The sequence below is a fragment of the Gaeumannomyces tritici genome (assembly GCF_000145635.1).
Source record: "Gaeumannomyces tritici R3-111a-1 unplaced genomic scaffold supercont2.2, whole genome shotgun sequence".
NCBI lineage: Eukaryota > Fungi > Ascomycota > Sordariomycetes > Magnaporthales > Magnaporthaceae > Gaeumannomyces > Gaeumannomyces tritici.
This window is the reverse complement of record NW_008804546.1, coordinates 5,071,841-5,098,295: the sequence shown is the minus strand read 5'-3', so window position 1 is coordinate 5,098,295 and position 26,455 is coordinate 5,071,841. Positions and strand designations below refer to the sequence as shown.

Below are 26,455 nucleotides of genomic sequence, written 5' to 3'. Positions count from 1 at the left end.
CAGCCTGGCTGTCCCACCACATCCCTCTACTACCTGATAATCGAGCTCGATCCCATCCATTTTTGTATCGCTTCCAGAAATGCCCGCATAGCCATCCGTCGCCCACGACTCAGAAGGCACCGAAATGTCCGACTCGGAGAGATCACCGCTGCTGTCTTCGACGGTGAGGTCGACAGTCACGGCGGCCACCTCCCCAGAGGCGACGCCACTACTGTCGAGCCCTGCCGCCGGGCTGCGCTACGATGGAGACGAAGATGCTGCCTCGGTCACTTCGACCAACGCGTCGCTGGCGACGTCCCTGAAATCGAAGCGCCGACGATGGCCGTCCATAATCGCCATCGGCACCCTCGCTCTCCTGGCAATTGCCATCATGATGCTCGCCTTTTTCGTCCCGACCGCTGTTGAGCAGTACGCCAAGGAGGCCGCCGTCCTCGAGCCCACCCACCTGTCGATCGAGTCCATTACTTCCGACGGCGTCCGGGCACGCATCCAGGCGAATTTCCGCCTCGACGGCTCGCGCGTAAAAGACGCTGGTGTTCGGCGCGTCGGGCGCCTGGCAACTTGGGCCGTGAGACAGCTAGGGACCGAGGCGACAAAAGTGGACGTGTATCTGCCCGAGTTCGACGGGTTTCTCCTCGGGTCCGCCGTGCTGCCGCCCCTGGTCCTGAACCTCGTGGACGGGCATACGACCTCGGTAGATATACTCGCCGATCTGACCCCAGGCGATGCCGAGGGCATCCGCACCATCGCCAACAAATGGCTGCGGGGGAAACTCGACACCATCCGCTTCCGCGGTGTTGCCGATGTCACCGTGAAGTCTGGGTTGGTCCCACTTGGCACGCACTCTGTCTCCGAGTCGCTCGTGATTGAAGGTCAATATCTCTACGATTCCTTTGCCTCTCTATATTTTGGGGAAAAGTCGCTGTTCTAGTTCAAGAAAAAAATCAAATCGCTTCAGCTCCCTCCTGCCCAGTGGTGCCTGTCTATCCCCTTTTCTGCCCTTCAACCCCCAGTTACCCGCCAACATGCCGCTAATGTGTGCTTCCTCAACAGCCAAAGAACTTCCGCAGGTTCCTGAGTACAACATCACCAAGCTCAATTTCAAGCAGACGCCCCTGCCGGATCGTGGAACAACGGCTATTGCTGCCGATGTTGCCATCAGCGCCTTCAACAGCCTTCCTGTAGAGTTCAACATCCCTGAACTCGGGTTTGATGTTCTGGTGCCAAACTGTGACCGGGCCGACCCCTACATCATTGTCGCTGCCGCGAGAACTCACCAAGTTACCGTGCGAGCTCGATCTGATGTGGTGGTTGAGGGTTGGGGAACTGTTGAGCATCTTCCCGACGCTCTCACGGCAGCCTGCCCTGGCTCTGGCTCCTCTCCCCTCGACCTCCTGCTTGATGATTACCTCTCGGGCGATTCGCCGACGGTCTATGTCAGGGGCGCGCAGAAGCCGCTACCTGGCACCCCCGACTGGATATCCGAGATTCTCGCCAGCGTCACCATCAAGGTCCCATTTCCAAGTGCAGGCTTCGACAACCTGATTCGAGATTTCTCGCTCGACAATGTTCACTTTACCATGCCTGACCCCATGGCCGAGCCTGATAGCCCGGACGCGAACCCCAAGGTCTCGGGGACGATTCTTGTCTCGGCAGGGTTGCCATCAGAGATGAATTTCGAGGTGAACGTCACAAGCATTCGGGCCAACGCAGACGTGTTTTACAAGGGCAACAAGCTTGGAGAGCTCAACCTAGAGGAGTGGCAACGAGCCAACTCTACTCAGGAGCCAGCTACCAAGCACCACGAGGCCACCCTCAGAATACAGTCTCGAGTCGACGACGCCCCGCTGAACGTCACGGATGGAGATGTCTTGACCGACGTTATCCAAGCTCTCTTTATGGGCAGCAAGCTTGTCGAGTTGGACATCAAGGCAGCTGTGTCGGTCAAAATCCGCACGGTTCTTGGAGATCTCACCTTGAAGGATGTTCCTGCGGAGGGAACTGTCCCAGTAAAACGTCCGTCCCTGTTCTGATAGTGTTAGTCACCTTGGGACTCGCCGTGCACCTCTTTCTCCATGCCGCGACCCTCGTTCCTTATTCTCTCTTCTCCTCTTCAAGATTGCTTGCTCTCGCGCAGCAATCAGCTACCTCTAGTGCTCACTGCGGAATCGGCTTGTTCCTCGGTCTAAAGTTGCAATGCTAACTGGAGAAACCATCAACAGCACTGCCAAAAGGCACATTCGGCAATTTGGATCCCAAGGTCAACAGCATTCGGATTACAGAGACATCATATACGTCAGTCTCTATAGAGGCACTGATCAACGTGACAAACCCTACAGAATACACTGCAGACATCCCTTTCGTCAATATTCATGTGATGAGCAATGGCTCTTTGGTCGCCGAGGCGACAGCCGAGGACCTGCGCATTTCTACTGGAGTCAACACCAACCTTCGGGTCACAGCCAGGTGGAAACCCTCTCTGGGCGGTGACCAGGGAGTGGTGGATGGACGCAATCTCATATCCTCGTATCTCTCCGGTTACAACACAACGCTTATGCTCAAGACACACAATGAGAGCTTCCCGTTCCAGCCGCTTCTGGGAGAGGCCCTCTCTCGAGTTGATCTGAATATATCAACACCCCGCCTCAAATTCCCCCCAGGCAAGGATGGAGACGAGTCTCAGCGATTCATTCGTGACGCTACCTTCCATGTCTTGTCGTCCACAGCAGTCTTCACACTACTCTCACCACTGGAGCGGAATACATTATATATCGACGGCGTCAACGCGACGGCTTTCTACAACCATACCGATCCGGTCGGCATGATCAACTACTCCTCTCCCTTTGCCGTCCCCTCGGGAAGCTCACAAACGCCTAGGCTGCCTGTGGGGTGGAGGCTGGGCTCGGATGGGTATGAGAAACTCAGGCAGGCGCTGGGAGGAAGGCTGAAATTGGACGCGCGAGCTGATGTTGCCGTCAGACTTGGCAACTGGAGGGAAACACTATGGTATGAGGGCCGAGGGATAGGCGCCGACATAAGGCTCTGATGCGTTAGAGCCATTGTTGGTGTCTGCTTCCCATCCATGGCGCAGGTTCTTTCCTTCTTTTTCTTTCCCCGGGCTGGGTTGGCGTTTTGGATAACTTTCTATGTGTCGCACATCGTCTATCGCACATAAACGACTATATAAGTAAATATGTTGACACTTTCATAATGTGTACATCCTCGAGATTGTAACACTCTTGGAGTCACTGAATATATAGGCCGATATTGCCTCTGTCAGGCTTGAGGTCTAAAACGTGATGTTCGTGATTGTATAGTGTTTCGAAGTTCGATTGAGGGTATGATTTGCTGACATGCCACCAGACGGGTACCTACATGTCTTCCCCGCCGCCCAATGTAGCGTGGCTGTGACCTTACAAACGAGCATGCGATGTATAAAAGTATCCTGCGCAACCAACTCTGAGCCCCATGTTCCAGTAGGGCCTGGACATGTCAACACTATCTCCTCCCGGATAACCGCCACACACTATGTCTTTTCAATAACTGATGCTTGCCCAGCCACTGATATGGATGCGTAGAACCACCTGACCTAGCCCTTTTTGGGTCGTCATATGTCGGGGTCAGGCCGTTTAAACGGTACCCAAGCGGCTGGCTGCCTGGGGGTGGCGCCCAATGAAACCGCGGGGGCTCTGCTGGGGTGTGTGTGAGCGAACCGCGCGACGGGATCTAGATACGTCAAGCAAAGGCTCCGCCCTTTTCCCAGCTGCCTCGTGTGTAGCACACACAGCCTGGTCCCTGATCCGCTGTTCGCGTGGGGCCCTTATGCCAAAATTTAGTAGGGAATAGTGAGGCGGACGAGACGTCGGGATACAAACGGGGGATGGGACAAAGGGGCGGAAGAAAGCAGGGCTCGACGTCAATGCCTGAGCACGGGATCAACTGGGGGTTGAAGACTCCGCGGAAAGATATCCTTTCGATCATGCGCCTGGGCAAGAATAGATGATAAAGGCGCACCCATGGCTGGTCCATGGTGCTGTCGACCCCTTTCCCGACTCTTCTCTTGGGAAATCTATATCGGCTCCTCGGGAACCACCAAACATTGCCGGAAAGCCGCTTGTGCTACTATGGAATTCCGTCGACTGCTGGTTCTCTGATGTTATCCTGCTTCCCATGCGCGCCGTCTCATTTCGACAGTCTGCTGCCTTCCATGACGAGCCAGAAGGGCCACATCATGGTCCCATCAATGGGGACGGGTGGTTCACCCCGTCCAACGCAGCTCACTCGCGCGCGATGGCTTGTCCTCGGCAGCTATATATTCCCTGGGCAGTCCGATGCCGCGGCCCAGACGGGCCCGCCACCGCCTTGCCTCACCCAAAAAGGTGTCACCTGCCACTTGTTCTCCGCGAAACCCCGAGCAGCTGTTGATACAAACAAGACACCGCCATGGCAGAGCGCTCCGGGCTGACACACCGGACGACCTGACTTTCTCCTCAGATTCCCGTCACATCCCAAAGCCACCCTGCTGGCAGGAATTCAAGCAAGACCCTGCGTTTATCTCATACTTTTCCCCGGACATCCATATAATACCCCTCCTCCAACGCACGCCCCCACAACCATCGGGGCAACCAATTTGAACACAACACTTGATTGTATCTCGCCTGCCAAGCACTGCGAGGTGCAATATTCCCCGGATTCTACCGATCCTCTTCTTGTGACCATCCCCTCCTTGAGTACACAAGCCCTTCCAATACCGTCTGCCTTTCAACGGGTTCTCCTGCCCAGAGGCTCCTTAAACCACGGTACCTCGAGCTGCTCTTTCCCCACCATCAGCTACAACCTCGAGGTATCGTCATCTACCACCTGGTAAGTTGTTCCTGGTTGTTTACAAAAGTACCTACGTCGCCTTGAGCATAAAGATGCGCATACTGGCCAAAGCTCTGGTTTCTCCCTCCTTCGATTCTAAATAGCATCGCCGTCGTGGGGCCGCAAGCCAAGGCCTTGATACCATAGCACGGATCAGGCCTCTCCCGCCCTGTGTCCTTCCACCCTCCCAGAGATACCCGTAGGTGCCTTTGCTGACATATTTCCTAAAACAGGAAGGCAGGACCCGGTGGCAGAAGCAACAGCTGGAGCTGGAGTGGCATACTCCCCACAGACTCTCAACTCATCTTCGCATCCTGGGAAGGAGCGCTTGACCACCTGCCTCGCCTTTAACGGTGCACTTTGAAGCCTACTGCCTGCCAATATGGTGCGCCCTTCGACTTCCTCGACGCACAAGCTGGCACAGGAGAGCAAGACCGGCCTGGGAGATGCCCCTCATCCAGGCCCCAGCTGCTCGCCTACGCCGGCAGTGCGGCCTCCTCGACTTCTTCCCTGCCATCTGCCCACCCGCGACACGTCCCCTGCCAACCTGGCCAAAATCCCCTCTACGTTGTCTCCTAGTGCTGGTGACGCTTCAGCGACCGATACACCACGGTCCAAGGACACAGCTGTCGGCCCAGACTTGCCGCCATCCCCTCCCCCGCCCCCTGAACCCGCCCCCGAGCCCGAGCCTGACGGACTGCCATCTCCGATGGCCCCCAAGAGCAGGCCGCCGGTCCCCAGGCGGCCGACAGATCTTACCGAACTGCTGACCTTGGATCAGATTAAGGAGCTCTTTTCTCTTGTTGTCACCATTACCAACATGATTCGAGACGAAGTCGATCGCGGCCTCGCACCCACTGAAGACCTTCTTGGCAACGATCTGAAATGGGTTGGCAATGAGGCCATGGCTATCCCGCCTAGCTATAACATGAGGGGCCTGGAGGTCGACTTCGGAGAGGGCAAGACTCTGCCCCTAGCAGACAATTCCAAGAGCGTCCATCGGGCCACCGACGACGACTCGTCTATCGCCAGTTATTCCACCGTTGTGCCTGCCTTCGAGTCGTTGAGGAAAGATGTGCTGGTGGCGCACCGCCGCTGGCAGACCAACATCCTTCGTAGGTTCAGCGAGGTCACCATAGCCAAGACCCCGGCCTTGAAGGAGAATGCCCCGCCAGGATCCGGCACTCGCGGAAGGGCACCCAGGGGTGGCGGTAGACCTGCCGGCAACAGCATCGTCCAGCAACCGGACGTAACAGAGGCCGGAAAACCCGTGCATAGCGGTAAGTGCTCGATAAAGTCCTGGCACCACTTCTTTGCGGCCACTTGCTAATGGATTTAGAGCCGCAACCATCGATGACTATGAGCGACAAAGTGCTCATTCAGCTTTACCGACCCGTCCCGAACGAGCTTGCGAAGCTACCTCTCGGGAAGCGGCGTCTGCTCCTACATTCAACCTTGCTCTTCCTACTGTCGCTCGAGAGCTACCCGCCATACTCGCGCTTGCTGATGCTCAACTTGGCCACATCTCTAGGGATATCTGCGCATATATTGGCCATTGACGAAGTTCGTGTGGTCAAGGGCTTGTCACGCATGGCTCAGGATATGTGCCCAGAGGAAGCCCCGACTACGAGGAAGGACGATGAGATCAAGTACCCTCGGCGCCACGTGGGCCCAACCAGCGTTGTTATCAACCTTCCGAATGCTCTCTCCGCCGTCGGCATCGGTTGGGTTCCCGACTGTGGCGGCGTGAGCTCCACGACTGCAGCTGCATTGCTGGGCTCTATCGTTGACAGCCGCATTGCAGTTGGAACAATCTTTGGACTCTATGGCGGCCGAGGCGTAGGCAAGATTGCGGAGACGTACAGTAAGGACGTGGCCGATTTTGCACTCTTGCCATTATATACGTCTGCCGGTGCCGAGTTTGCCAGTGTACGGGAGGTCGGGCCGGAAAACCGCAAACTGCGCGTCGTCATGGCTGTCAATGGGTGGCTGATGGAGGAAGATGACGCAGTGAAGGTCTGGTGCGCGCTTGGGTCTCAGGCAGAGGCCTATAGCGTCCGATGGGATGCAGAACAGCTCGACAGGCTGGGATGCGCCCTGGAGACTGTGGCCAGAAGCGCTTCCTGGTCGGAAGCGAAGAAGGTGATTGCTGATCGTCGCAAGCAGCACCACGACTTCACACCCCTGAACCTCCTGAGCGACCGAGCCGTGACAAGCATTCACGAGGGCCACTGGCCTCCCAGCCTGCTCAAGGTCAGCAAGATCGTCGACCATCCATGGAGCAGCTGCATGGCGCGTGCCGACAAGGCGGGCGCCACTCTCGCCGAGGCCATCATGCACCGTATCCACGGAGAACGCGGTATTACCCTGATCGGATACAGCCTTGGCGCGAGGGTCATATACACATGCCTCAGTATCCTGTCGGAGAGAAGGATCCTTGGCCTCGTCGAAAACGTTGTCATGATGGGTGTTCCCGCCCCTGCGGACCCCGTTTCGTGGTCCAACCTTCGGGGTGCCGTGGCCGGAAGGGTGATCAATGTCTATTCCGAGGTGGATTTCATGCTCGCCTTCCTCCATCGCCACAGCTGCACTCAGTTTGGCATCGCGGGTCTGCAGCGCATCGACAAGCTAGCTGGCGTCGAAAACGTCAATGCTAGTGCTCTCATTACGGACCACCTGAGGTACCACTACCTCGTGGGGACCATTCTTCAGGAGCTAGGATTCGAAGACGTCGACGCAGTTAAAGTCTCCGAGAGGGAAGTGGAGCTGAGAGCCGTCGAGGACCATCTGGACTACGACAAACGCTGCGGGCGCAATGCGACAGCTACAATCGTTGTTGAGGAGGAGCCCGATACAGCGTTACAAGCCGTAGGTGCATCGCAGATGAACGTTCGGGCTCCATCAGCCCCGGCTACGCGACCTAGGAGGTCGCGAGGCCGATCCAGAAACAAGAACAAAAAGTAGGCGGCCGACCTTGGAGATGCCAATCTCTTGGATGGTGCGCTGAAGAGCGGGAACTATCACCGGGTCCCGCTGTTCTCCCCAGTGGTGGTGCCTCAGCACACACCATTGGTTCCGGACAGGCCGATCTCCACCAGGGCGGGAATACTCTCACGAGTTTCTGGAGCAGCGGCCGCTCTTCTAAATCCACACTTCCCTAGCTCGCCAGGTAGGCCGCCTACCCTCCTGGGACACCCACATCCACAACCAAACCACTCTGCATCACCACCTCATACCGGCGATCCCTGGCTAGCGGCACTAGCAGTCAGATTCTCGAAGTCGAAATCGTCTTGTCGGCGTGGCAAATCCTAGCCTCCGTGGCGGCCAAGGCAGTCTCGAAACCGGCAAGGACGCGGCGCTGTGGCAGCCATGTATTTATATATTGGCGGACTTAGATCTTCTCTTTCCTTGTTTCTTGTTTGTTTTAGTATCCCCCTACAGCACTTACGAACAACACGAGCACCATGAATTTGGTGAGAGGGAAGAGGGCATGGCCTTTTCTGCGCGAACCACGCGGGGCCATATGCAGCAAATCCACCCACCACACATCACTCATCACCATCCCCTGGAAAATAATAAGGCGATGGCAGCAGTCAGGTTCATTCCGGTCGGATTCTACTAAATGATTATCCTTCACTACCATAGTAGGAAGGCAGAGGAGGACCAGCAACTACTCTACGCAGGCTTTGGTACCCAAGAAAGAGGTGGCATCCTTCGGTATTCGCTCATGGGGGGTTCAAAATATCTCAGGGCCGAAAGATGTATGGTTAGAATGATGTTCAAAGGAAGAAGTGGAATACGGGGATCGCACGTTGGCGACATCGTTGAGGGCACGATCGCCGGAGCCGCAAGACCAAGAATTCCCGACACGATGCAGTTGGGGGTCAAGCCGAAGCAACAGACAAGGCCTAACGTCATGGAGGCTGGCTCACCAACCCACCGTAGATAGGTACGTAGGTAGATATTAGCACTGCTTGCCAATTCCATCCGTCTCGTTTCTAGGTATGACCCGATTTGTACTCCTCGCGCATCTCAGACTTCCATATAGCACACTACATCGCTAGAGAGCCACTAGAGATTTGAAGTTTTGCCTTTCTAGCATCGGAACGGAACGTGGATGAACAATCTAGCGAAGGTTTGATTAGGGATCTACTAGGCCTCCTAGCGGCTTTTGACAATAAAGTAGTTGCCGGCCCTGCGCGGGGCCGTCTGCAGGACGTCCCAGGGCTCGTGCGTGGCGGCGGCGACCTGCGCCGTCCTCCTCCTCGGCCTCCCGCTGCGGCCAAAGGGGCGCTCTAGCTCCAGCTCGCCGCCTAGCTGCTCGAGCCCGATGGCCTGCTCCCGGCGGCCGGCGGCCGTCTCGTCGCGGATGGACCGCAGCGGGGCGACGCCGGCCGTGTCGACGGCCTGGACGTCGCGGACGAAGCGCAGCTGCGCGCGCAGCGTCCGGACCGTCTCGGCCTCGTCCTCGCCCGCGGCCGGGGCCGGGAGGGCGGAGAGGCGGAAGAGGTGGTGGAGCTGGGTCCGGGTTATCGCCGTGGCGTCGGAGGCGGCGGCGGCGGCGGCGGCGTCTGGTGGCGTTTCCGTTTCTGTCTCTGGCGACAGCAGGGACTTGACGGACCATGTCGGCCGGGACAGGATGTCGGCAAAGTTTGGGACTGCCTCGGCGGCATTGCTCGAGCTGCGGGCGAGGCACGTGGGTATTGCTGTCGCCGATAGGGGAACGGACGCCGCCGTGGCCCTCCGGAAGAGGGGGGCGCCGCGGCGGACGGGTCGGGACAGAGACCCCGTGGCCCAGAGTCTAGGGCTTGAAGTGCAGAGTGATGCCATGATTCTAAATCACAGCCGCCCGATCAGCTCGTAATAGGCGAGCCGGGGCGTCTGATATGGTGACTATCACGTGCTCATCAGTGATCCTATATGGCGTTGAGGTTGATGTTGTCGTGCGATACGCCAATCCGGTGGGGGGTTAATAACCCACATCCACGTTCTCAGTTGAAGAAGGACCTTGTGCGCTCCACTGTAGAAAGTCACAGAAGGCGTTAACAAGGAAGGGCTGATCGGCACGTAGATGATTAGGAACAATCAAAATCAGCCAAATCAGCATCAAACGCTAGCAGCTTGCCTTCTCTACGCACTCATAAGCCTCACACTGTTGTATTACATCATCAGCCAACGCCCGCTGACTCTTTGTTCAATTGGCCACCGACCCCTACGGCGGCTCCAAGTTACCCCACTGACGCAACGTCAGAAACGCCGCGGTTCCGACTCGCAAGGCAACCGGGTCCACCTCGACGAGACGTGTTGTCGACAGTGACCCCCGACGACCTGCGCAGACCTACGTTAACCACACAAACGTCAACTGCACCCCTCAGCTGCCATCTCGCATACCACCTCAGCATCGTCACCCGCAGATCGGCCAGCTAGCTTCTCAAGATGGAGGACCCCCGCGCTCTGCTGCAGAAGGTTGGCCCCGCCCTCCGCAGCCCACGCCGCGCGCCGTAGACGCTGTTGCTAAGCCGCGTCTCCTGCAGGCGGACAAAGCCCTCGCCGGCGCCTCCGGAGGCTGGAGCCTCTTTGGCGCAAAGGAGGACAAGCTCATGGGCGCCGTCGACATGTACATCGCCGCCGCCAATGCTTTCAGGATGCAGAAGGCCGGTGAGTATTCGGATACCCCCAAAATGAATGCCTTGACGTCACTCTTTTTTTGTTTTTTTGTTTCTTGGGATCCGCTAAACGCAAACATGCCACCCACGCGCGCGCAGACCGAGAGGCCGGCCAGACGTTCGAGAAGGCGGCGCAGATCCAGAACTCCAAGCTGAACGAGCCCGATGATGCCGCCAACACATACATGGACGCATTCAAGGCCTACACCAAGGCCAGCCCCGAAGACGCGGCCCGCTGCGCCGAGATCGCCATCCAACAATACTGCAAGAAGGGCAACTTCCGCAGGGCGGCGGGCCTCAAGGAGAAGCTTGGCGAACTGTACGAGATCGACCTCGGCGACCTGAAGCGTGCTGTGTCAGCATACGAGAATGGCGCCGAGTGGTATGAGGGAGACGGGGCTGCGGTGTAAGTCTCCTTCGATTGTGCTATCTGCATCTGGCTCCCGAGAGCGGGCGGACCCCCAGGGCTAACATATTAACCCCACGCAGGCTCGCCAACAAGCTGTGGCTCAAGGTGGCGGACATTGCCGCGGTTGACGCCGACTACTACAAGGCGATCGAGGCGTACGAGAAGGTGGCGCAGGCGTCCATCAACAACAACCTCATGAAGTACTCGGTCAAGGACTACCTCCTCAAGGCCGGACTCTGCCACCTGGCGACCAAGGATATGATCTCGGCCGCAAGGGCGCTCGAAAAGTACAGCGAGATGGACCCGACCTTCCCGAGCCAGCGCGAGTACAAGCTGCTGGCCGACATTTGCGAGGCCGTCTCGGACAACAACCGGGAAAAGTTCGAGGACGACCTGGCCACGTTCGACAGGATGACCAAGCTGGACAAGTGGAAGACGACGATCTTGCTGAGGATCAAGGACCAGATCGAGGAGGCCGACAACGAGTTCTCTTGAAATGTTCTTTTTTTTTCGGGTGTTTCTCTCGTTGCGCCGATTACTGCATCCGCGCTGCTTGTCCCTCGGTCTCCTTTCTACCTCCAATACCATTTCCCAGCACATGGGTATCTGTTACTTGTCGTTTTAGCCTTTTGGGTAGCATCCAATGAAAACCAGCCATGGTTTGTTCATCAAATATTAGGGTCCGTGACTGTTCTCTGACTTCTCTCATCACCGGTGAAGTTTTGGCTCAGGTGATTGAAGCCACCAAATCGCCGTCGTTGACATTGAGACCACAACTGAATCATTAGGCTCCACAAGAACTTTAACGGCCGGACGTGCTGTGCAGGGGTTGGTTGCCTTATCGATTATCGGTGCGGGGATTGACGAAAAAAAAAAAAGCTGCGGTGCGCGATCGCAGTCCCCGCCCTCGAATCGGAGTTGAGATCGATTCCAGCACGGAAACAGACTCGATACTCCGAGAGATTGCTGCCGCTGGGTCGAGCACAAGGCTTTCAAAATGGCGTCAGTGTCACTTGCTGAGAAGCTGGAAAAGATCCGCGACCCGAACCTGGAGAGCCAGCGACAGGTGTGTAGTCGAGCGCGCGAGTCGATTTAGGCCGCCTGGGTCTTCCTGCTGGCAACGGCCGCCTCCCCTATCTTTCCACTGCCCAAGCTGACAATATACACCCAACACCTTCACAGACCCGGGTCGTCCTCGCTGCTATCGACGAGACTCTGAAGGAACAAAAAACCGAGCCCACCGCAACGGGATACTTCGCCGTCCTCCTGAGCCTCCTCGGTCGCGCATCTGCAGGGGAGTCTATCGCAGAGGACAAGGCCATATCTTTGGTCTACCTCCTAGATCTCGTGGCCCCCTTCGTGCCGCAGGCACTCCTCCGCGCTAAATTCACCACCATCTTCACACACCTCGCCCCGGCGCTCGCCCACCAGGATGCCCCCGCCCCTCTGCTCAGGCCGTCCATCGGCTGCCTGGAGACCCTTCTCCTTGCCCAGGATTCGGCATCGTGGACCCTCACAGTTGTTCAGATCGGGCCCCGGAGAGCGGTCGCCGGCCTCCTGAACCTGGCCATGGAGCCCCGCCCCAAGATCCGGAAGCGAGCCCAGGACGCCCTCAGGAACGTCCTCAAAAGCCCCCCGCCGAGCCCGTCCCTCGACCACCCGGCAGCCGATATGTGCGCCGAGACGGCCATGCAGAGCCTGGCGGACAAGGTGGCGCTGGCGCGCAAGGACAAGAAGTCGGTGCAGGCCGCGCACGACCCGGACCTGATCCATGCCCTCCAGCTCACGAGGATCATCGCGTCGGCATGCGGCGGATGGCCCAGCAAAAAGATCGAACCGCTCTGCGAACTACTGCTCGGTATCGCTCGTAGCGGGAGCGATCACCTTACCATGGCCGTGTTCGACGTGTTCGAGATGATCTTCGAGGGCATGGCCGACGAGGTTGCGCGCGCCAAGCTGCCGCGGCTTCTCGAGATCATCTCGGAGCTGCACCCCTCGGCCAACGACACACAACTCCTGCCGCCGTGGATAGCGATCCTCTCCAGATCCTACGATGTGTCGGCTCAGATGGAGCCGATGGAAACTTTCCAGGGACTGCCGGATATCTTCGCCTCCATCGCAGAGTACCTGGACTCGCCGTCGGAGAACATCCGGACGTCGGCGTCCGAGTGCCTGATCTCGTTCCTTGCCAACTGCATTCCATCAGAGGTACTCCTCGAACCATCCATCTTCGACGAGAAGGCGCTGGAGAGACTCGGCAAGACGGTCGAGGGCCTTCTCAGCGTCAAGTACCAGGCCGCCTGGCCCCAGACCTTCAGCGTGCTGGGCGCAATGCTCGATGCGCTAAGGTGGAGGGCAGATCCGCTGTTGATCGGGGTCGTCAAGGTTGTCGGCGAGCTTCGCGCAAGCGACGCGTTCCTGGGGAAAAAGGAGGCGGACGAAATCCTTGGCAAGGCTATCAGGGCTATGGGTCCGGTGACGGTGCTGGGAGCCCTGCCCCTGAACCTCGCAAAACCTAGCAAAAACGAGCCCGGCCGAGTCTGGCTACTGCCGCTGCTCCGCGACTACACAGCAAACACCAACCTGGCCCACTTCCGTTCCGAGCTTGTCCCCCTCTCGGAGCTGATGTTCGCCAAGGTGCTCGAAAACGGCACTGCCGAAAAGACGATGACGGTCAAGATCTACGAGACTGTTGTTCAGCAAATATGGTCCGTCCTGCCGGGATACTGCGATCTCCCCCTGGATCTGCTGGAGTCGTTCGACGAGACGTTTGCCCAGCAGCTTTCAAATCTTCTTTACCAGCAGGTAGACCTGCGTCTGGACATTTGCCGGGCACTGAGATGCCTTGTCGAGTCCAACCAGGCCGTGACATCGATCGAAGGCCCTGAAGATCTGGTGCTACAGAGTCGGGTATCGAAAGCGCAAGCGCAGAAGAACCTCGATTTCCTGGGCACGTTTGCGAACAACTTCCTGGCTGTTCTGTTCAACGTGTACAGCCAGACTCTTCCCCAGACGCGTGGTCCGATACTTCAGACAATCAACGCGTTCCTGAGCGTTACGCCTGCCAAGGACCTGGGAGAGACCTTTGATCGTCTCTGCAAGGCGCTTGCCGCGGCGTTCGAGGAGGCCGTGGCCAAGCCGGCAGCACTCAAAGGGCAGAGGGCCGCCGACCAGCTGCCCTCTAGCACACACTCCTTGATGGACCTTGTTGTCACCATGTCGATCTACCTACCCCGAGAGAACTTTACAGAGCTTTTTAACATCGCATCACTTGTGATCCTCAAGGACGACGACCCGCAGCTACAAAAGAAGGCGTACAAGCTCATCCCCCGTCTCGCCAAGTCGGACATTGGCAAGGAGGCTCTTGTGGCACGCCACCAGGAGCTGCAGACCCTTCTGCTCACTAGCGCCGAGAAACTGTCTGCCCCTGCGAGGCGTGAACGACTGGCAGCCATCAGCGCTCTCCTTCCTTACATCCCCAACAACTCGCTCCATTTCATCCCGTCAATCCTTCCCGAGGTTATCGTCGCATGCAAAGAGCACAACGAGCGCGCCAGGAATGCCGCGTTTGAGCTACTTGTGTTGATGGGCCAGAGGATGTCGGCAGAGAAGGGAGTCGCTATTGACAACAGCAAAGTCCCACATATGCCCGAAGGCGCTCCTGCGGCCACGGCCAGCATCGAGGAGTACTTTACGATGCTAGGCGCAGGTCTTGCCAGCCACACGCCCCACGTCATGTCGGCCTCGGTCACCGCCATCACTCGCGTTCTCTTTGAGTTCCACGAGGAGGTGGCGGCCGACACGCTCGAGGATGTTGTCAAAACTGTGGAGCTTTTCCTGACATCAAACAACCGCGAGCTGGTGAAGAGCATCATGGGCTTCGTCAAGGTCTGCATCACAGGCCTGCCGGTCGAGATGATGAAGCCTCGTCTCGCGTCGCTGGTTCCCTGCATCATGACGGCGAGCCACGAGCACAAGGGCCACTTCCGGTCCCGTGTGAAGCACCTTCTCGAGCGGCTGGTCAGGAGATTCGGATTTGATGAGATAAACAAGCACTGCCCCGAGGCGGACCGGAAGCTGATAAACGGCATCAGGAAATCCAAGGAGCGGAGCAAGAAGCGCAAGGAGGCGGCCAAGGAGAACGGCGAGGCCGACGCTGGCGATCACCAGGCCAAGCGGCGCAACCAGTTCGAGAGCGAGTACGACCACGCCCTATTCGACAGCGACGAGGACGACTCGGCCAGCTCGGACGATTCGGACGACGAGATGGCAGGCACCAAATCGGGCAGGGCAAACCGCAACAAGGGCGGCAAGGCCTATATCGTCGAGGACGAGGACGAGCCGCTCGACCTGCTCGGCCAGAGCGCCCTGGCCAAGATCTCGTCGACCAAGCCAATGCGGATGCGCAAGGCGACCAAGACCAAGGCCAAGGTAGACATGGACGGGAAGCTCATCCTCGGCAGGGACGACGACGGCGACGACAGGATGGAAGTCGAGGATCCGGCCGAGGCGGGCGAGGGCGGCGGCGTGGGCGCCTACGTGGCGGCGCTCAAGGGCAAGGACGTACCCAAGAAGACGCTGCGCGGCAAGCTCAAGTGGTCCAACAAGCGGTCCAAGGACGACGAGGACGACGACGACGACGACCTGCCCGACGGCGATGCTGCCGCCGCGGCCGCAGCCGTCAAGGGTAGGAAGGCCAGCTTCGGGAGCGGCAGGGGCCGTGGCGGCGGCCGTGGCGGTGGCCGCGGCGCGGCCGCCGGGGGGAGGGCAGGCAAGGGAGGCATCGCGTCTGGCAGGCGGGGCCTGGGCGAGGGCAAACAACGTGGGCCGCCAGGCCACGGAGGGGTTGCCAAGTCCCCGCGCGGCAGGGGGAGGAGGTAATGAAGATGAAATACCTGTTGGCTTCGTCTTTGGTTTTGTTCTGCTCGGGCACGTAGAATTTGGCCGGGTTATCTATCAAAAACAAAAAAAACAAAAAGGATCCGATACAGTTCGTGCGTCAATCTTGCATACTCGGTGACTGGATGAGCCCAGCCCCTGCGCTGTAGCGCATGGCGTTTCACTTGATGCGACTCGCTTATACCTGCCTAGTCTCGGCATACGCGTTCGTTGATTCTGCTCACCCAGGTGCCGGCTCGAGCGAATAAAGCACGTGTGTGTGCTGATGAAGGGCATGACATGGTTGAAACAGGCAGCGGTATGCCGTGATAGGCAAGGCAGACGGAAGGGTAAAATGTGCTGTTCATGAGGCAAGAAGAAAAGACAAAAGTGCGTATGGATGTATATTTACAAGTCTAAGGCACCCAAAGCCAAGACAAAAGCCCAAAACAACTCCGAACGCCCACGTCCGCGAGAAAAAAGATGAAAACGGACATCTACCTGAACTTGCTAAAGATGACGGCGACAATAAGCAAAACCAAGACGGTGATGATGGCGATGGTTATTATGCGATTCGTAGCCATCCTGTGCGTTTTTTGTTCCACTTGTCAGCGGGGAGACAAGACACAAGACCGGAGAGTAAAAATCCAGGAGCAAAAGCGAGGAAGGGGATTTTGTCATTACCTACGGGCCATGCCCCTCAGCGTCTTGACGCTCCGGTCGACGTATGTCTCGCTCTGGACGAGCATTTCGGACGTGTGCTGGATCTGCTGGCGCTGGTGGGCCAGATCGCGCAGGGTGCCGGCGCCGACGGCCTCGGTCTCGAGCGCGAGCGCGTGGCTGTCGCGCAGGCGGCGGGAGCTGCGGTCAAGGCGGTCTGTGCCGGCCAGCAGCTGCTCGCGCTGCTCCCGCTGGGCGTCGTTGCCGCCGCGGCCGCCGCCCGCCGAAGAGGCCGGGTCGTCCGTGTAGCGGCCGCCGAGGAGGGCGGCGCGGTCGTCGGCCAGGGCGCGCAGCTTGCGCCGCGAGGCGTCGACGTCCGTCTCGTAGTTGCGGAACCGCTGGTTGACGCGCGTGCGGGCCGAGGAGGGTATGTTTTTCTGCTTCTCGAGGCGCATCTGGCCGAGCTGTTTTTTTATTTGTTGCAACGGAGAATAGGTTGTTAGCATACCAACTGCTGAGAGACAAAGTGAGAATGCGAGAAAGGGAACTAACCAGCTCGTCGGCCTCCTCCAGCGCCCTCTCGGCCTGGCTGATGGCCGCCTTGCGCGGCTCGCCCGACAGCTCGGGGATCTGGTCCAGCTTCTGGGCGAGGTCGGCCTGGACAAGCTTCAGCTCGGCCTCGTAGCTGCTGAAGAGCTCGGAGCCCGCGTCGGTGTCGAGGGGGTTCGACATGGCTGCTGTCTGGCTGCGGCTGGCTGCGTCGGCCCGGGGGAGCGGAGGTTTGGTGTCAGGGGGCTGTGGGAGGCCGGGCCTGGGGAGAGTTTCGGTCGAGAGAGGAGTATGGGGCGGGGATTTGGGTCGCTCGGAAAGTCAAGGCGCGAGGGGATGTGTTCACTGGCGGGTTCGCGGTCAATGGGGGTGATTGATGCTGTCGCGGATCGAGGATGGAAGGCGGCTGGCTGAATGGGGTGGATGACGAATGCGTACCTAATCATACCCGCCACAGGACGCCGAGGCCCAGCCACCGCGTCGTTCTCCATACCCAATCAAAGCCACCCGCTTGGTGCACGGACCCATTGTCCTTGGCTGGCAGCCTTAAAAAGCCCGATCGAGTTTTTTTCTCGCGGCGTCCAACACTCTTGATTCTCTTTTTCTTCATTATAGAAAGTTGAACCCCCGTCGTTGCAGAATTCAGGCCCGAAGTCCCTACAAAAAACCTAGGGGACTTCGGGTTGTATCAGCCGGGCAGATCAGAATTTGGAGCTCCAAGAATTGCATACTCAAGGCTGCCGTCGGCAGCCAACTTGGTATTCGATCCCGTTGAGCCTCGACATGCCTCAAACTCGATGTTTTTCGTCAGCCTATCGACAGAGCCTGAGGTCAGATCGCTGGCGGCAGGCTTCTTTGCGTGCTTCGTGTAGCAGCAAGTGCCGGCCGGAATGACTGGCAGGCTACCTCACTGGCTTCTTGCTTTTCCCGTCGATTCCCGACTCCTCTTGCACACCTCGACGTGGCCGTCCTCGGCTGGCCAGGCCCGTATGCTGAGTGACGTGCCTGAGGAGTCATGGTCATACGGTGCTGTCTATTGCCTCGGGCGAAGCGTTTGGAACTTGGCAAAGGGAAAGGTCTGGTCGTGGACGTAGTACACACGGGGCGATGGAAGGCAAAGCAAAGGCTGGGCCAGTCTGCTATCATTCGGTATGGCCCAGCCGCGACCCCCTTTGTGCACCATCGCTCATTCTTGCCAGTGCCCGCGTTTAGGTGATACTCTCACCAGCTCTCGTTTGCGCTTGATTCAGCAAGCATCTGCCTGAGCTGTCACATTGCTCATACGCAATCGACCAACATATGAAATGCTGTTGGTTGGGATGCCCATCACATTGCCCAGGGGGGTGGTGAGCTGTCTGCCTGACCTGGTGGGGGAGGGGTGGCGACATAACAGGGTCTCACCGCCCCCGAGACGCTGTGCCACGCAATGGCAGTTGACCGCACAGGTTCTAGGCGTCCAGCCGCAGAAAGATCGCAGATCTAACGGTCGACCAGCGCACATCTGGCCACTGCAGCGGTGTGTGAGGGGGGAGAGAGCACCGTGGCCAACTGAAGCGCACTGCAAAGGATACGGCCGGGTGGCGTCTCGGGCGGGCCATCGAAAGCCCTTCCTCCCCCAATCCCGTTCATGGAAGGGCCTGAGGGACGGAGGCGCGCTGGCTTCCGCGGCCGTGGCGCGGCCGCTCGTTCGTCCACCGCATCTCATCTTGCCCATCTCAGATTCAGACGCAAGGGAGGGCGGTCGCCGCGCCCCGGCATTGGCTGACCGGGAGGTTGGGGCTATGCTGCAGCCGCAAGGAACGACATGGCTAGGGCCAGGCTGGGCAAAAGGGAAGGGCTTTTTCTGACGTTGTCTCTGCACGTTTGCCTGCCAGGCACAGGCACTTTTGGTTACCAAAAGTATGGGGTGGTGTCCAGTCTGACCATTACTTTTTTTCTGGCTATTTCTGGTTGGTTCGTGTACGAAAGTTGCATTATATCCTGTTCAACCAATGTCTCGTCCGCCACGCCGTCAACCCTCAAGCCCCTGATTCACACTATATGCGACGCAATCCAGGCTCTCGGGACGGAAATTTTTCAGATCTAAGTGATGCATCGCTCGCTCGATCTGGACCTTTCAAGAGCACATCGCGCCTAGGGGTATTATTGTTATAGGCCCCCATCACCAAGCCTGTCTTGAGGATGCAGAGACCGAGAAACCAAATGGGGGATAAAATATGGTGACCTAGGTACTTACCTACCGTACCTATCCACCGTATACAAGACACAGCCGACTTCTATTCTTTCCAGCCTACCAAAGCAAGTCGAGCTGTGTTTGCTCTTCCCTAGCTGGCAGGTCGCTCCTTCCCGGTTGGGCTGTCGGGCGGTACCAGAAGGTGTACGGCCGGGTCTGTGCTTCTACAGAATGCGCGCGTACGAGATCAATCCCTCTTGCTCTGCCCGTCTTTTTGTGCCAGGCATTATGCCGTCCTGCCTTCTGCTCCCATACACGACACCTCGCCGTCTTCTGCCTCCCGGCTCCCAACCGCCGTCCGTAGAGACAACAGTACGCGCATAGGCGCCTCAACTGTCTCGGCCGTAGGAGAATCCCTAGGACACGGGCTCGCTTAGGCCGTTCCTCTCCCGCCCGCCTGTCATACCGTTTCTCTCCTGGCATCCCAGCACCCGAGACCGAGTCTCGATTTGTGCTCGCCTTATCTACCTCGCCGGCCTATCTCCTCCCAGGCTGCCTACCTAAATAGCCACTCTAGTTAAATCCACCCCATTCCTCGGAAACTGCTCCTCCACCATCTCCCAACATCCAGCTCTCCGGAGAGGCTCCAACCCACCTCAGCGCCACGCAACCATGGCCACCAACCTCACGCTCACCCCGCCGCCGCCGGGCCTCATGCGCTACTGGTTCGGCATCTGCAAGAGCGACCCGGACCTGCCCGCCTGCGCCGTCGTCGACAACTTCTACGACTACCGCATCCTCCTGGCCCCAAACGTCGTCCTCCTCGCCGTCTTCGCCTGCTCCCTCGTGGGCTTCGCCGCCGTCTACGCCGGCACCACGCGCGGGCGCGACAAGAGCTACGGCGTCGGCTTCTTCGTCGTCATGGCCTTGGGCGTCCTGGCAGAGATCCTGGGCTACTCGGCCCGCGTCTGGTCCTACACTAACCAGTGGCTCAAGACGCCCTTCCTGATGCAGATATGCTGCCTCACCGTCGCCCCCGCCTTCCTCGCTGCCGGCATCTATCTCTGCCTGCGGCGTATCGTCCACGTCTTTGGCCCGCAGAACAGCCGCATCCCGCACGAGTACTACACCCGCATCGTAAGGGACACCATTTTTTGCTCGCCGATCATCCCAAAAGCAGCACATATAAACTAATCTTTTGCAAACCAAACCAGTTCATCCCCTGCGATCTCATCTCTCTCATCTTGCAGGCGACCGGAGGGGCCATAACCTCGGCTGCGGCGCAGTACAACGAGCCGACCTCTGACGGAGACAACATCATGATCGCCGGCCTCGCCTTCCAGGTCTTCACCATGTTCTGCTTCATCGCGTGCGCGCTCGACTTCTTCTGGCGCGTCTGGAAGCAGTCCGGCAGCAGGGACACCGCCAGCAAGGCCGACTTCGTCAGCGTGCCCGACGAGCACGGGGCCCGGGCAAAGGTGCGCTCCAGCCCGCGCTTCAGGGGCTTCCTGGCGGCGCTAGCGCTCGCTACCCTCTGCGTCTTCTGGCGCTGCGTCTACCGCGTCGTCGAGCTGGCCCAGGGCTGGGACGGCCCGCTCATGGCGCGCCAGGACCTCTTCATCGGCTGTGAGGGCGTCATGATCGCCGTCGCCTGCCTTGTCCTCAACGTCTTCCACCCGGCCCTATGCTTCGGCGAGATGCTGTCGGACGACGGCGGCGGCCTCGGCCCCCGCCGCGGGACGAAGGGCCGGGGCCGCCAGCCGCCAGACGCCGACCGCGCTGCCGCCGCCGACGAGGGCGCCATCTGCTACAGCCGAGGCCCCGGCGACTTCATGCTCGAGAGCCAGAAGCAGGACGGCGCCCACGGCTCGAGCGTCAACGACTCGGATGCCCCGCTGGACAGCAAGCAGCACCCCAGCGTCTGAGAGTATGCCGGTCAATTTCCCCGGGGGCTTGAGCTCGGCCGCATGAGACGAAACCAGTCACTTCCAATTCGATGTGATATTGCCGTTGGCGGTTATTTCTCTCTTTTCTTTCGTCGTACCAATGACAAGATTGTTGGAACCTTGAGCTGCTACTGATAAAATCCAAAGACAGACCAAGCCAAAGAATGCGTTTCATTAACATTACAAGACGTTTTCGTTCGCGTGATCGTTGTTGTGTTTATGCCCTGGTAACAGAGCCCTGGCGTGATGAAAGTAAAGGAATACGATTATTGCAGAGGCATGGGCAAGGGCAGGTGGGCAGGCGGCTCGGGTGCAAAACATGTAGCCGAAACATGATGCTCACCGCCGGCCGCCCTACCAACCAGCCCCAGCCCCAGGCTCCAGCCTGAAGCCGCAGTGAAGCGTGTAAGAAAAAAAAGAGCTTGTCTATGCTACCTTGGCCCAACAGATTGCCCCGAGTTTGCCGGCCCGTGTCGTTTCTGCCGTCCGTCCATCCGTGAGAGTCGTCGCGTGTCGTTTTATGTGTTACCCTCCCGCTCCGAGGCCCAAAATGAATTTCCCTAGAAGCCGAAAAAAGAAGAAGAAAGGACAAGGAAGCAAGCCGAAAGGGGCAAGGAAGGTGAAGGAAGGTATCGCAGATGCTGAAGTTATGATGTGTCGTGATATTTGAGGCGCGTACAGATGATCACACGCTCTTTCAAGGGCAAGAAGTCCTGTTTTTTTTCGTTGGGTAATGATGTGAGAAGGGTAATACAGGAGCGGAAATTAAGGGGAGGGAGATGGGAGAGAGAGATAGAGAAAGAGGGAACTAATTTGTTGGCACACCACCCCTGGCAAGGCAAAATATGCAAAATATGAACATGGAGGTTCATGAAAAGATTGATGGGAAAAGGTAGACAAGAACGAGGTACCTAGGTACCAAGGTGGACCCCACCAAAAGATCTCTCTTCAAAGACCGCACAGCGAGGTCGTGGTGCTTAGGCTGTCCTTGTCAAATTCGAGCTTCACGGTCCACGCGGGCAGTCGGTAGCCCATCCTCTTGAGGGCGTGCTGCTCGTGGCGCTCGTGAGTGTAGTTGAGATTTGCGACGGGCTTGCTGACGAGGGCGCGGACGGGCTCCGGGTGCCGGAAGCGGGGTTTCATGGCGAATAGGGCCTCAAGGCGATCCGCCGTCGGCTCGCGGTTCCAAAAGTAGTCCTCAAGCGAGCGCGGCTGCGGCAGGCTGCCCTCGTCGACGGGCGACGAGTAGCCCTCTATCAGCTGAGTCAGGCTCAGCACCTTCACCTGCACCTCGAGTGGGTTGATCTGGCGCGGCGACAGGGCGGGCAGCAGTTGCGCCGGCGCCTCCTGCAGCGCCCGGCCTCGATAGCGAATCATGACGATGACGTTCTCGAAGTAGGTCCAGAGCCGAAGCAAGATCCACTGGGTGCGCACGACGGGGGCCGACATTTCGGTCGAACTGCTATTCCTACCGCCGGCGCTACCGCCGCCACCACCGCTGCTGCCGCTCCTGCTCCGGCGGTAGTAGCCGTTGCTGATACTGCCGTTGGCCGGGCTCTGCGGCGTGTGGCCGTCGTCGATGGGCTTGTAGTGGGTGCCGTCGCGGCATACAGTTGGCGGCCAGATCTCCTGCAGCGCCATCCTGTAGCCGGCCGAGTCGAGCCCCTGGATCTGCAGACTAAGCATCTCGACGGGCAGCGCATCGCGTAGGATGAGCACCGTCCTCCGCTGCGACTGATCTAGCGGCACGAGCCCCTGGCGGATGCAGATGGGCGTGCAGCTCGGGGCGCGCCAAAACTCGTCGCACTCGGTGATGTTGCTGCTGCCGGTACTGTGCGTGGTGCCGTTGCTACCGTTTGTCGTCACGCCGGCCCTGCTGCTCCTCCTGGCCGGCAGGAGTGGGAGAAGTACCTGGCCCTTTTCGTAGCTGCATCCCAGCACCGCGTACACGTAGTCGGTCGAGAATGCGGCGCTGCGGTCCGTGTGCGGCGGCCGCAGGAGCGTCGTGGTGATCCAGACTCCCCGGTTCGTCATCTTGAATTCCGGGCTGGGGCAAGCCTGGGAGACGGTTACGGGGATGGTGGGGGTGATGCCCTGGCAGGCGGCGAACTGGGCCGGGAGCGCGGCGAAGGGACCCGTGCGTTGGGCGGGCGTGAGGCCCAGCCCAGTGCCGCCGCCGTGGAAGCCCCAGGCCAGGAGGGAGGCGTCGCCGGTGCGCTTGAGGGCCTTTGCTTGCAGACGGCGGAACGCGGCCTCCTTACCCTCGCCGTACATCGGGGTCATGTGCACGTCCAGCAGGCCCATGAGGCAGTAGGCCGTGTCCTCGGGCCGCGACGTCTCGCGGTTGGCGGCCCAGGCGATGCGATGTGCGGCCGAGACGGACTTGGGGTTGCCGTTGCCCGTGAGGAAGCGCTCGTCGACCTTGGTGATGGTGTGGAGAACATCGCTGAGCTCGCGGCGGGTCGACAGGGAGTTGAACTTGCAGTCGAAGAACCTGACCTCGGGCGGGGCCACGAGCTCGATCAGAGCCCAGCTGCGGCGGAACCAGCGGGCGCGCGAGAACTCGGCCGGGTTGGCCTTGAGGGGCCACAGGTCGATGGGGACGTCGTCAAGGAAGGCCAGGCATGTGGTGGCGCGTTGGCACCAGCTGAAGCACGAATTTACGGCCTCGTCGACCTCGGCGGAGCTGCTGCGGTTGACGCAGATGTTGTGGATGTGAGCCCACTCTATGTGCGGGTAGACCTTGTTCAGGGTCGAGATGAAGTTGTTGATCTTGGCATAGCCGGGCTTGTCCTGTATGGACTTGGACTCGTCGACCAGGACAGCGTCACAGTTAAGAAACAGCCTGTCGGCCCGGGCATGTTGCCGCACCCGCTGCCACTCTTGATATGTGACCTCGCTGGCGCCCTCTCCAACGCTGTGAGCCGGATGGCGGCGGACTGTCAGTCACACGACACAAACAAGCCTGGGATCGATCGAGTCCACGAGGAGGGGGGAGGGGGGAAGGGGGAGGGGTGCGAGCGAGCCACGGGTGGGCCGCCGGCAGGGTGACAAACAAGACGAAGCTGAACTGACTGTGAGAATATGGCGTAAAGGGGAATCCTGTCACCGTTGAACTCGTGTAGTTCCCGGGTGTTCACGTTGAGAAGCCGCATCGTGGATTACCGAGGTGTGCACACATGCCTCGGGCGTGGCGATGAGGGGACACAACACAAGCACAGCAGGGCACAAGGCAGGCGCACAAGGAACAAGGAAGAAGGGAAGTCGTGGGCTAGACGATGGACGCAAAGTCGACGGCTGCCGCCGGGGGACGGATTCCACCCGCAATGTAGAGAAAGGGAGTTTCCTCAAAAAAGGCAACCTTGCATCGAGCGTGCTCGATGGCAGCGAACGTGCAGCACCGGTGAGCGCCGGTTGTCTTGGCGGCCAAACCCAATGCTGGACGCTCGCTGGCCTCTCACCGGTCTCGCGCGGAGGCACGAGGTGTAGGGCCGGTGCTCTCGAGCTTTTTGCGCGCTTGCCGAGGAGCAGCAGCAGGAGCTCCTCTTCAGGAGCAGGGGGGTACAGATGGCGGCAAACAGACAGGCTGCGTGGGATAAGTGACACAACAAAATCGACTCGAGGAGGACGACAGACAGTCCGGAACGTGCGAGGCGGGTAGGGGTAGATACGAGACCGGTGAAAGAAACGGAAGGACAAAGAAGGCAAGACGAGAAAGAAGGCGTCGGTCGAGGTGGTATGTAGATTAATCGGGTTGGGAGGAGGAGCAGACGAGATCGATCTTAACCACGGTCCCAGGGGAGCGGCGGTGGCTTTCGATCGGAGCACGCTCATAAATGGGAACGACGGAGGAACAGCCCGCCAGCAGTAACGAGCAGAGAGCCAAGCACAAGGTCCGCCTCCCCACTTGGAACGACGAAGGACGGTCCCCGGTAGGGCAGAAGGCCAGACGGCACCCGCGCCAGCGCTCTATCGTGATGGGTGGAGCATCTGGCCCGCCCGATGGATGCTGCCCGAGTGGTCGACCTGACCTGACCCCAAAAGAGGGGGGACAAATAGGAAATAGAAACTAAAAAAGAGATAAAAGAGGAAAAAGAAAGAGGCCAGAGAAAACGGGGCACGCCATGCCCCCAGCACCACCTACCCCTGACCCTGCCCCGTTGTCGGAGGAGCCACACCTCCACGTCAGTGTGGGCGGGCATGTGCTCCTTGTACTGGACATACGAAGGGTTGCGGTGGTGGCGGCCCCCTTTATCCAAACTGGCTGGGCTGCATGTTGAGGCAATGTCGGTGTCGAGGAGGGGGGTCAGCAGCAGGCGGGATTTGCGCGGTTCGCGTGTGAGGAAGGTGCTGGCTGGCTGGCTGGCTGGCTGGCTGGCGGGCTGACTGGTTGACTGGCTGTCCTTCTTGGGCGAGCGAGCTCGTGTCTCTCCGGCTTTGTTTGCTTCGCCAAGGCCGGGTCATGTCAAGGCAGGCAAGGGGACAGGCTCCGAGGGGATCGAGGGAGAGAGGGAGGAAGAGGGTGTGGTGTGGGTAGCAGTGGCACGTTGGGTGGTGAGGGTGGTAGCGGCGGGTGTGGGGAGGGCGGTCATTGAGGGCTTTCGGGCGGTATTTTGCCACGGCTGGCGGGCGTGCAGTGGACAGGATGTCGTGCATACGCGCGCATTCGTGGACTGTTATCGTTTCTGGGTGTCGCCCGGAACCTCCTCCGAGCCACCCGACCCGCCTCGCTCGTGGTCTGTCTGGGACACCGCCGCCGGCTGTCCAGCCCAGTCCTGTCCTGCGTCGCACGGGGCCTGCCTTGGGGCGCTTAGTTAGCAGGGTCAGCAGCGGCAGCGCCTTGCAGTTGGCTTCCTTTAGCTGCGGTGGCTGTCTGTTGTCGAGTCGTGCCAAGCGCCTCGTCGTTTTCGTGAGCTGCTGCTTTCCACCTCCATCACGGCTTCGGGTACCACAAATCAATCAAGAGCAGAGATACGTCCAAATTAAGTTGTTTTTGTTATTTGTGCTGTGGCACAATTGCCGTTGTCCTCGCTGCCGCTGAGATGTGACAGAACAAAAAAAATTTATGAGCGAGAGGTACAAGGTACGTCGGCCTGGTCCTGCAGGCAAACGAACGAGGGAAAAGACGACAAGAAATAAAAGAGCAAGAACACAGGCAATGCGCACAGGCCAGCCCGCAACCCGCAAGCTCAACCACCAAAGATGCATCTCAAATCATTCACCGGGTTCGGCCCGGGACCACGGATCGCTGTCACAAATACATCGCCCACCATGTCGGCAATTGAGCCACGGCCGGCCCTCGACAAGCCAT

At 59.0% G+C, this 26,455-nt stretch overlaps 8 protein-coding genes across 8 annotated transcripts; 5 read left to right on the top strand and 3 right to left on the bottom strand.

Annotated features, from left to right (window-relative positions):
- Positions 1-124: 124 nt before the first annotated feature.
- GGTG_04261 (hypothetical protein) lies at positions 125-3,046 on the top strand (the record flags this gene model as incomplete). The annotated part of the gene is made up of 3 exons (XM_009222054.1): positions 125-872; positions 1,054-2,016; positions 2,223-3,046. 3 exons carry the CDS (start codon positions 125-127, stop codon positions 3,044-3,046), a joined length of 2,535 nt encoding a protein of 844 aa, XP_009220318.1.
- Positions 3,047-5,245: 2,199 nt separating this feature from the next.
- GGTG_04260 (transmembrane and coiled-coil domain-containing protein 4) lies at positions 5,246-7,827 on the top strand (the record flags this gene model as incomplete). Its single annotated transcript, XM_009222053.1, has 2 exons — positions 5,246-6,143; positions 6,395-7,827. The coding sequence occupies 2 exons, from the start codon at positions 5,246-5,248 to the stop codon at positions 7,825-7,827; spliced, it is 2,331 nt and encodes a 776-aa protein (XP_009220317.1).
- A 1,059-nt stretch (positions 7,828-8,886) lies between these two features.
- On the bottom strand, positions 8,887-10,018 carry GGTG_04259 (hypothetical protein). The gene has a single exon (XM_009222052.1). The coding sequence runs from the start codon at positions 9,691-9,693 to the stop codon at positions 9,025-9,027; it is 669 nt and encodes a 222-aa protein (XP_009220316.1). The 5' UTR covers positions 9,694-10,018; the 3' UTR covers positions 8,887-9,024.
- On the top strand, positions 9,904-11,629 carry GGTG_04258 (vesicular-fusion protein SEC17). The gene is made up of 4 exons (XM_009222051.1): positions 9,904-10,329; positions 10,398-10,521; positions 10,629-10,935; positions 11,019-11,629. Exons 1-4 carry the CDS (start codon positions 10,300-10,302, stop codon positions 11,431-11,433), a joined length of 876 nt encoding a protein of 291 aa, XP_009220315.1. The 5' UTR covers positions 9,904-10,299; the 3' UTR covers positions 11,434-11,629.
- Positions 11,630-11,805: 176 nt separating this feature from the next.
- On the top strand, positions 11,806-15,941 carry GGTG_04257 (pre-rRNA processing protein Rrp12). Its single transcript, XM_009222050.1, has 2 exons — positions 11,806-12,004; positions 12,121-15,941. Exons 1-2 carry the CDS (start codon positions 11,936-11,938, stop codon positions 15,817-15,819), a joined length of 3,768 nt encoding a protein of 1,255 aa, XP_009220314.1. The 5' UTR covers positions 11,806-11,935; the 3' UTR covers positions 15,820-15,941.
- Positions 15,852-17,407, bottom strand: GGTG_04256 (vesicle transport V-SNARE protein vti1). Its single transcript, XM_009222049.1, has 3 exons — positions 17,029-17,407; positions 16,501-16,940; positions 15,852-16,401 (listed from the first exon to the last, which is right to left on the bottom strand). Exons 1-3 carry the CDS (start codon positions 17,206-17,208, stop codon positions 16,314-16,316), a joined length of 708 nt encoding a protein of 235 aa, XP_009220313.1. The 5' UTR covers positions 17,209-17,407; the 3' UTR covers positions 15,852-16,313.
- A 164-nt stretch (positions 17,408-17,571) lies between these two features.
- GGTG_04255 (hypothetical protein) lies at positions 17,572-21,273 on the top strand. Its single transcript, XM_009222048.1, has 2 exons — positions 17,572-20,335; positions 20,413-21,273. Exons 1-2 carry the CDS (start codon positions 19,871-19,873, stop codon positions 21,121-21,123), a joined length of 1,176 nt encoding a protein of 391 aa, XP_009220312.1. The 5' UTR covers positions 17,572-19,870; the 3' UTR covers positions 21,124-21,273.
- On the bottom strand, positions 21,193-25,522 carry GGTG_04254 (hypothetical protein). The gene is made up of 2 exons (XM_009222047.1): positions 24,220-25,522; positions 21,193-24,061 (listed from the first exon to the last, which is right to left on the bottom strand). The coding sequence occupies exons 1-2, from the start codon at positions 24,297-24,299 to the stop codon at positions 22,093-22,095; spliced, it is 2,049 nt and encodes a 682-aa protein (XP_009220311.1). The 5' UTR covers positions 24,300-25,522; the 3' UTR covers positions 21,193-22,092.
- Between the last annotated feature and the right edge of the window lie 933 nt (positions 25,523-26,455).